At 49.3% G+C, this 9085-nt stretch overlaps 1 protein-coding gene and 1 long non-coding RNA gene across 7 annotated transcripts; one reads left to right on the plus strand and one right to left on the minus strand.

Annotated features, from left to right (window-relative positions):
- Positions 1-1413: 1413 nt before the first annotated feature.
- Positions 1414-4011, minus strand: LOC120856743. The gene is made up of 3 exons (XR_005719470.1): positions 3931-4011; positions 1717-1754; positions 1414-1577 (listed from the first exon to the last, which is right to left on the minus strand). It is a non-coding gene; the product is annotated as an uncharacterized LOC120856743 (long non-coding RNA).
- Positions 3551-7136, plus strand: PSRC1 (proline and serine rich coiled-coil 1). Of its 6 annotated transcripts, none has more exons than XM_040232149.1 (8): positions 3551-3638; positions 4026-4083; positions 4160-4217; positions 4646-5087; positions 5440-5583; positions 5782-5900; positions 6218-6311; positions 6529-7136. In XM_040232149.1, the coding sequence occupies exons 2-8, from the start codon at positions 4065-4067 to the stop codon at positions 6562-6564; spliced, it is 912 nt and encodes a 303-aa protein (XP_040088083.1). In that variant the 5' UTR covers positions 3551-3638; positions 4026-4064; the 3' UTR covers positions 6565-7136. The 6 variants fall into 6 exon arrangements, with proteins under 6 accessions (XP_040088083.1, XP_040088078.1, XP_040088082.1 ...); XM_040232144.1 differs by having other exon boundaries at positions 5440-5554; positions 5652-5900; XM_040232146.1 differs by having other exon boundaries at positions 3594-3638; positions 4031-4083; positions 5440-5554; positions 5652-5900.
- The last annotated feature ends 1949 nt before the right edge of the window (positions 7137-9085 follow it).

The raw sequence follows: 9085 nt of genomic DNA on the forward strand, positions 1-9085 counted from the left end.
AAACAGACAACAGGATACAAGTACATGCATAGCTACTTAAAGACAGCGCTCTAAAACCTGAGGGCTGGGAGACAGTGAAGAAAGTGGAGCAGAGTCTCAATAAGCCCTAGAGAAAGAATAAAGGTGATGTGCTCTTGCTTACATGTTTTCATTTCTATAACAAATAACATACTAAAGGCATTCTGTGATGCAATAATTCCTCCCATCCTGGTATGGGCATGGTGCTCTTCCCATCCAGAATTGGAGTCTGTTTCTTTCCCACTTGAATCTGGCTTACCAGGTGACCTGTTTTGACCAAAAGAACATAGTGGAGGTGATGCTATGCCAGTTGAGAGGTCTACTAGTTTCTGGTTTTGCTTTTGGAAGTCATTATGTACATAACTGACTGGCTTCCCAGCCAGTCATGTGCACAATTAAAGAATTGTCATGTTCCCAATTAAAGAATCTCATCATAGATTGATGAATTATGGGAGGCCCATGAGGGACAACCAAGAATTCCAGCTGACAGACAGCACCAGCGCCCTAGACATGTGGGGCCACCTTGGAGCCGGCAGCTGTAGACAAACCCAATCTACTCCTTGTGTAAAGACAGGCTGTCCTTGAACAGTCCAGTAATACATGAGCAGAAGAATAGTTGCTGCTGTTTAAAACCACTAAATATACACATTAATACATGATTAAAACAGCCTTCTATGCATGAAGCTCTGAAGGCTTTATCTCTTTTAATCATTTTACAGATGAGTGAGTTGAAGCTTATAAATTGCTCTAAGTTATGCAGCTGGAAAGTAGAAGCTCTAGGATTTGAACCAGGTCTGTTTGACTTCAAGCTTTCCATATTTCTTCTCATCTCTTTCACCCAGGGACCCCCACTGTTTGGGTCTGGGTTGGAATCACGGGTTTAAGAAAGAAAACTTTCCTAGAAGACAGTAAATATAAGGCAAAGTTTTGAGAAAGGAAGGGATCTATTTCGGCTAAGTATGAAGAGCTTTTCTGTTCAGACTAAACGCTTATTTTCAGTTGAGACCAAGTATCTATTCCAGCCTTTCTCAACTGCAGTTCTATGAGAATTAAGTTCCAATGTCCCAAGGCATTCCTTGCATGTGATAAATTAACTTCTTCCTATGCATCCAGAATGTCACTAGTTATCTAGCATCCTTGGGACAACTGAGAAAACAGTCACACTAATCATATGTAGGGTCTAATGCACTTGCTGAGAATTTGGGAGGACCGTTAAGGAGCAGGGGCCAGAGTCCAAAGCCAACCAGTCATGTACACAATGACCAAGAGGCTTGCCTGCATCCAAGGAGAACTGCACTGGAATCCTAAATTTTTCATTTATGCACTCAACACTATGCTCAAAGTCACTTCTGAACTAAGGCTTACCATGTGCCTGGGAGGGAGTATGATTTCTTCATTAATTGATCTCTTCATTATTTATCCAAAATCTTTAATACCTATTCATACATATCGTTTTGGGGCTGATCTGAGAGGGTCACATATTTCCCAGATTAGAGGCCTTTATGCTGAGTGAAGAATTCTTGTGCCTGGAATCTACATTTTCTGCTTTCGTTGTCATTCTGATGGAAAAGAAAGTAGATACATTGCTTATTTCTCTAGAACAGCTTTCAAAATCATTATTTGGTGATAGAAAATTGGAGATGAGTTTCTTTAGGAGGAATTAACTCCCAACTTTCTAAAACTGCTTCCTTCACTTACCTGAAGGTGGGTGAAGAATTTCCTTACTCAGGCTGCTCCTAGGGAAAGAAGAAAGGCAGTTAATTAACAGCTTCTTTCCCTCTGATCTCCACTTTGCCACAACCTGCCTGGAGAGAAGGAAGCTACTGGCTTTGGTTTTCTTACCTCCAAAGAGTCTGAACCCTGCAAGCAACTAAAATTCCACCTTCACCAGGAACCCAAGGCAAAAGAGGCAGTCCTCTTGTCTCAGCTCTTCCTCACATAAACTTGCAAGTTCTGGGTCTCTGCATCCTTTCCCTTTATCACACTACTAAACTCCAAGGCTCCTTCCTTCCTGTGGCATTTATTACAATAACATCTCACTTTTGCAAATCTCACCACCTGAACTTTACAGCTAAAAACTGAGAAGTAAACAAAAAGTAGCCAAAATAGTGGTCATAAACTCTGGAGACTGGACTTCCAGGCTCTTTGTTAATGGGAGAACTCTTTAACCATTTTTTGGGGACTTTTAATTTCAAAAATTTTTAATATTTCTGAGAAGCTCTATTAACAGATGGCCCAGTCTATTCACAAGCAACCCTTGGAAGCAACAAAGAAAATCCCTAACAAGTAGGCTTAAACTTTTTACAACACAGCTTTTAATTTAGAGGAAGCCAGTTACAAATATTACCCTCAAAAGCTCTTAAGGCACACGGTATAAATCTCGATATTCATAATTATTCTCGCAATGGCAGCCCACTCCAGTACTCTTGCCTGGCAAATCCCATGGACAGAGGAGCCTCGTAGGCTGCAGTCCATGGGGTCGCTAAGAGTTGGACACAACTGAGCGACTTCACTTTCACTTTTCACTTTCATGCATTGGAGAAGGAAACGGCAACCCACTCCAGTGTTCTTGCCTGGAGAATTCCAGGGACGGGGGAGCCCAGTGGGCTGCCGTCTATGGCGTCGCACAGAGTCGGACACGACTGAAGTGACTTAGCAGTAGCAGCAACCAAGTACTGAAAGCGACTTGACTTTCACATTTCCTTTCATGCGTTGGAGAAGGAAATGGCAACCTACTCCAGTGTTCTTGCCTGGAGAATCCCAGGGACGGGAGAGCCTGATGGGCTGCCGTCTGTGGGGTCGCACAGAGTCGGACACGATAGAAGCGACTTAGCAGCAGCAGCAACCATGTACTTTGACGATCACAATCCTCTTAGATAAGCGAGATGGCAGATATAAGCTCAGAGAGGTCAAATGTACTCAATATTCTTATCAACAGGGGAGCCACGGTTGAATCTGAACCGAAATCTCCCTGTCTGAAAATTTCATTGTTTTCTTCACACCGTGAATGACTCAGGATCCGAATGTTTTTGCCCAAAAAGCCCGTGGAGATGCACTTCTTAGAGAACCTCAATATATTTAAAATATAAATGTTTAGTTGCTTCTGTAAATTTGGAAAAATGTCAACTGAGGGATCGGGCTCTCACATGGCGCTTCCGAACGGAGTGAGCCTAAGAAAACGAATTTCCCCAAGCAGAGCATTAATTTCACTGCTTAAAAGCTCAGCTCTGAGCGGATGGAGAAGGAGGGGGCGGAGAACAGAGTGCAGGGCACGAGGCCCTCGCTCATTGGGCAGTTCCCTCGCGCGCCGCCGCGAGGTCCAGACTGCTGGAGGGAATCCAAGGAAAATTTCCCGGGCCCGAGCGCGCGCTCGCGGCCTCCCCGCCTTGGCCCTCCGGATGGAGTCTTTCACAGAACAGCTTTCCTCTCTGCCCCACCTGCAGACTTCCGGCCGACTGCCCCTCCGCCGCCCCGCCTTAGGAGGGCGTGGGGATGCTGGCCTCCACCAATCATTGAGCGCGTGTGGGGGGAGTGGGTGGGACCAGAGAGATTCGAAAGGAGCCCCGCCCCCTCGGAGCTGATTCCCGGGACTAGGTTGTGGAAGGAAAGCACCTTCCACGGTAGGTGAGGCGGCTCGGAAGCTGAAAACTGAGGGTGGCCTGTAGAAGTGGTGTGGATGCGGTGCTGCGGAGAGTAGAAAGGTGGCTTGGGGAGAGGAAGAATCCGGAGGATGGTGGCGGGAAGGAAGATGGGGAGCAGAGACCGCTCCAGCGAGAGGAGGTTGGGTTGCAGAGGGGCGGGGGCCAATGTGTGGAGGGAGATGGGAGTGCGGGACAGTCTGCCCGTACATGCCCGAGTGGTAGCCGAGGAAGTTTACAGGGGCAAGTCCTACTGCGGGGACGCTTGCTTTACCTTCACGATTATTCCCAACCCTTGGCTTGCGCCCGGAGTCTAGCTGGGAGGCCTTGGGCAGGATGGAGACGTGAGGAAAGGTGTTTTCTCTCCAGCTCAGGTGTCTAAGCTGACTCTTTCCTGCTTTCTGGAACATGGAAGATTTAGAAGAAGGTAAGGAAACGCTGGAGGGAAGAATGGGACCATGTTGGGGACCCAAAGCTGGCATTCCTTCTTTCCTCCCCTACAGACGTAAAGTTTATAGCAGACGAGACCTTGGACTTTGGGGGGCTGTCACCATCGGACAGGTAGTAGACTCTTGATCCTGTTTACTTTTTTCTCGCAATGATTGTTTCTGACCCCTTACTGCTGAATTACTGGCCTCAGGTCTGGATTGGTAATTTAGCAAGGTTGGGTGCACTGGGGCTTCTGGGTGGCTGGGTGACTAGGGCCCTGTGACAGTGCTGTGGATGGGGGAGTGATAAGCTGGAATGAGAGTTCAGGGTGTTAAAGAAGAAGGGTAAGTGGATTTGTGGCATCTTCACCCCGGCGTAATTTCCAGTGTGGGTAAGCATGGAAGGCCTCGTAGAACCAGATGTTTCATCACTTAGATCTCACGGCCAGTATGGGCTTCAGGCTTTGCGTTTGTGTCCTTGGCTCTGCTGTGGGGGTTTTGCCCAGCCCCCCTTGCAGTCTTCTCCTGTGGGCGTGATGCCTGCTTTGTTTTCTGTCTCAGTCGAGAGGAAGAAGATGTAGCAGTGTCGGTGACTCCGGAGAAACCCCTCCGACGAGGCCTCTCCCATCGAAGTGACCCAAATGCAGTGGCCCCCACCCCCCAGGGTCTGAGGCTCAGCTTAGGCCCCCTCAGTCCAGAGAAGCTGGAAGAAATCCTCCATGAAGCCAACCGGCTGGCAGCTCAGCTGGAGCAGTGTGCCCTGCAGGAGCGGGAGAACACAGGTGAGGGCTCAGGGCCTCGAAGGGTGAAGCCCAGCCCTCGGCGGGAGACCTTTGTGCTCAAGGACAGTCCTGTCCGAGACCTGCTGCCCACCGTGAGCTCTTTGGTTCGGAGCACCCCGTCTCCAAGCAGCCTGACACCCCGACTCCGGAGCAGCGATAGGAAGGGGTCCGTCAGGGCTCTTCGAGCAACATCTGGAAAGAAGCCTTCCAGCGTGAAGAGGGTGAGTTGAGAGGGTTTGGCTTAGATGTGTGCCTCCGACACTGTGCATGACCCAATACAGGCATTTTCCTTGTTGGTAAGATGAAGATAGTCAAATTCTACCTTGTAGAATTGTTGGAATTAAACGAGGTGCCATAAGCAAGGCACGTACCACAGCATCTGTGTATAAGCCCTGTAATGTCTGTAATAAGCTCTCAATAAATGGCGTTGGTGGTGACGCTGCTGTTGTTGGCAGCTAACTTCTGCTCTTCTTCCTGGGATCTACGAAACTCTCTCCACCTCTGTCCCTGAGTCAGCCAGCAGAACAGATTCTTTTTCCACTTTAGTCCTTTTTCTCCCTCTGTGTGTTTCAGGAGTCGCCCACATGCAATCTGTTCCCTGCCTCCAAAAGCCCAGCGTCTTCCCCTCTTGCCCGATCAACTCCTCCCGTCCGGGGAAAAGCCGGGCCCAGTGGGAGAGCGACAGCAAGTGAGAAGACCTGGGGAGTGAAGCTGTGGGTGGGTGGGGTGTAGGGAGTGGGAAGGATGTGGTACAAACCCTGAAATTCCTCCACCCCTCTCACCAGGTCCACCTACCCCTGTCAGACCAGTCCTGGCCCAACAGCCTCCTGCGGGCAACTCTCAGCGCCTGTCTCGGCCCCAGGGAGCAGCTGCTAAACCTTCCAGTCGACTGCCTGTTCCCTCGGCCGTTCCCAGGCCTGGCAACAGGATGCCACTCGCCAGCCGGAGTGTCCCATCCAGCAAAGGCGCCCCTCCTTCAGATTCCCTGTCAGCTCGGAAAGGACTTCCAAGACCAAGTGCGGCAGGGCACAGAGGTAAGGAAGAACAGACAAGAATAAGAAATCAGGAGGAATAATATTTGCCTTTGCCCAGCATGCACGCACTCTCCCAGTTGGTCACAGCGACTCTTCCACCCTCATTATAGCTATATCTGGAGATGGGGAGACTGAGTTAAGGAGAGGATGTGGGCTTGAGCAAAGCGTTCAAGCCTTGGTTTTTGAATACCTTATGTTTTTACCTTGGGGAAGAAAGGCACTATCCCAGACTCACTCTGCCTTGACTACACTATTTCTTTTTGAGAAGGTCAGTTGAACTCTCTGCTAACTCATGTCTTTTGTTGACTCCCATCAAGTTCCTGTTTCTCAACGACCAAATCTTCCCATCTCTGGTGCTGGTCGCAGCAATCTGCAGCCTCCCAGGAAAGTTGCTGTCCCAGGACCTACCAGGTAAGACACTGAGATGCTGTCTCTTCCTTATCATCTGGGCTTCCGAGCTGTTTTGCCCATCAGCCTCAAATCCCTTGAGGCAAGATGGGCAGGAGGAGGGAGCCTCGAGGGGCACGGAGTCCCATTGCTTCCTACCCTGAGGAACTTGGAATTCAGCTGGTGACAGATGGGCTTGTGAAAGAAGGGCAATTTAAAGCAGTTCCTCCTGTCTCCTCAGGTAAAGAGATCAGGACCGCAAGCAAGAATTCAGTAGCAAACCACTACAGCCACTGCCTGGACTCACCTCTGTTTGGTTTCCCAAGCCTTCTCCTTGGAGGCAGGCCTGCTTCTAGCAGATCTGGCCCAGGGATAGAAGAAAGAGCTGCCACCCCAGCTGGTGCTTCAGGACTAGAGACTGTGGGAGATGGAGTGGATTAGGGTTGAGCTGGAGGGGAATCAAAACTCTTGAGTTGAAACTAGATAGGGAAAAGAGTTTGCCCCCCAGTGGTGAAGTTCGCACAGAGAAAATAAGAAATGCTGGAGAGTGTTTGTCCTCATTCACCCCCACTCTTGCATCCTGGTCCAAAGTTTGATTTTCTTCTGGGCTTCGGTTCACTGGATATTTACATGTGAATGGCCTCTGTGGCCAACCTCCCTGCTCTCCGAGGAGCAGGCCTCCAGAATCACATCCTCTCCTGGACTCAGGCCTGTTTGGAGAGGCAGAGGCAGGCATCTGGTCTCCAGAACTTGTTTCCTGTGGATTCTGTGACTCCTAATGGGCCAGTTTATAATAAGCTTACTCCATCGGTCTGCATTTTTTTCTAAAATAAAATGCATATATTTTTATATTCTGTGTACATGTGGAAGTAAATACTCCTCCAGTTTCTAACAGATTTGGAGTAAACTCCTATGTACTTTCAATGAGGGAGCCGGGATGGGTTTCCCAGGCTGGGGGCTGAATAGGCCCAAGGGCCTTGAGATTCCAGCTCATCAGGCAATGAGTAGCCCCCTTGCTGACATTCACTGGGAACAGGCTGCCTCTTCCCAGGCATTTCCAGGCTTCTTACGTTATTAGTGGGTCCAGATCAACTTAAGTATAGTTTAATTCACAGTATGTGAGGCTATCAAACCAGGGTCTTGGTAAATTATTTATATCCTAAATGTGGGTGTCTTTTCCTGGTAAGAGAATAGAGCTGCCTAGGAGTTGAGCATCTTGTCGCTGTACTCCAAGGATGAGGGTGCCCGTGGGTGGGTACTCTGGTGTTCAGGTTTGCTGGTTGTCTCAGGTAGAAGATACTGATCACCTCATCATGTTGTGCCTCACATCTTTGGAATCGTTGGTGTTCTTTTCTTTCCCCTACTAGACGGCTGGCACCAGGGTTTATAAACTTGTGTTGGGCCTCGCGTCGTGAGTGGACGCGAGGTGGAGGATTTCATTCATTTATTGAAAAAATGATTGAGTGCAAGATGGGGGTGTTTGTTAAATGAATGACAAAAAGTTTTAACAGATTAAACTACGGGTCTCCCTTTTCTCACAGCCCTTGATTCTTGGAACCGGAACCAAATCAATTCCTTGTGCGCTTTGAGAGGACTTTCCTCCTTGGAGGCCAGGCTCTGACTTAAGGAAGCCTGCAGGCAGCTGGAGAAAGGGAGTGCGTTCCAGCTGGTGCCCTGCCCCAGGTTTACACATCCGTAGGCCCCCTTCTGAGGCACTAACAGGCCCTTCCCCTTGTTTCCAGGGCCAGCCACCGCCCGCCCCCCACCATGGCTTCTTCCTTCTTACAGCTGATCGACAGGTTCATTCACCTGTATCACCATAATAGCTGTCTACACGTCACCCTTCCTGAGCCTCTTGCAGCAACTCCTGCAGCCTCTGGGCTTTCTGAACATTGAGTTCAGGGACAGGGTGTGGAGATAGACACTGAGTATTCAGCTCTGGAGAAATTTGGCAGAGGCAAGAAAACATCAGGTGTGCATCCCAACTGCGTCCTGCACTGGTGTCTGACAGAAGCAAGTCCAGGCACACACTTAGGTGTGGCCAGCAGATGGCATGTCTGTGTGGCCTGGGTGTAGGCCGGGTCCTGCGGATCCTCAGAGGCAAAATAAGCAGTAGACCCATGTGTTGTTGCCACCTGGTGGCCAAAGAGGACAAGACACGTTCCTTTCGCCCTTTAGGTCAGTCTGGGGTTTGGTTAAAGGTCGACGGCTCTTCCAATCCCACTGCAAATCTGCTTAAGCAACATTGCAGTGTTAAGGAGGCAGCGTCAGCTGGGGAGGAGCCCCCCCATGCCCCCCAGCAGCTGCCCTTCTCCTTTGCTACCTGCTTACTTCCTTCCCTTTTGGTCAGGCTTTGTTTTTTCTTTCTGCACTCTACCTCCACCCCAACCCGGTAGCACCAAGGAGGGAAGCCAAGGTTTGTTGGCCTCTTACTATGCACTGTGAACTGTTCAAAGCACTTACATGTGTTAATTCATTTAATTCTCATAAAAGCTCACTTAGGCAGAAGCCATTATCCTCATTTTGCAGGCAGGGAAACTAAGGCTGAGAGAGATTAAGTCACTCAGTTCTGGTTCCAGTGTTTGTGTTCTAAACAGCTCCCCTCTGTGGCCCCCATGTGAACTCCCTATCTAGTTTGTTGAAGAGATCGAAGAAACACAAAACTTGGGAACACGAGTGATGTGGCAGAGTATACAGCTGGCTAGAGTATGAATAGTTGCTCTATTTCCGATGCGGAGAAACACAAGACGGCCCAGAGGAGTGAAGTCAGGAGGTACCTAGTCACTGAGCACCTTTCA

This window comes from Oryx dammah, unplaced genomic scaffold (assembly GCF_014754425.2).
Source record: "Oryx dammah isolate SB20612 unplaced genomic scaffold, SCBI_Odam_1.1 HiC_scaffold_28, whole genome shotgun sequence".
NCBI classification, from domain to species: domain Eukaryota; kingdom Metazoa; phylum Chordata; class Mammalia; order Artiodactyla; family Bovidae; genus Oryx; species Oryx dammah.

Excerpts from the sequence above, each read along its gene's own strand:
- PSRC1 (XM_040232144.1), top strand. Across the intron at positions 5,555-5,651 it reads CAGTGGGAGAGCGACAGCAA|GTCCACCTACCCCTGTCAGA; the intron begins GTGAGAAGACCT and ends CCCTCTCACCAG. Across the intron at positions 5,901-6,217 it reads AAGTGCGGCAGGGCACAGAG|TTCCTGTTTCTCAACGACCA; the intron begins GTAAGGAAGAAC and ends ACTCCCATCAAG.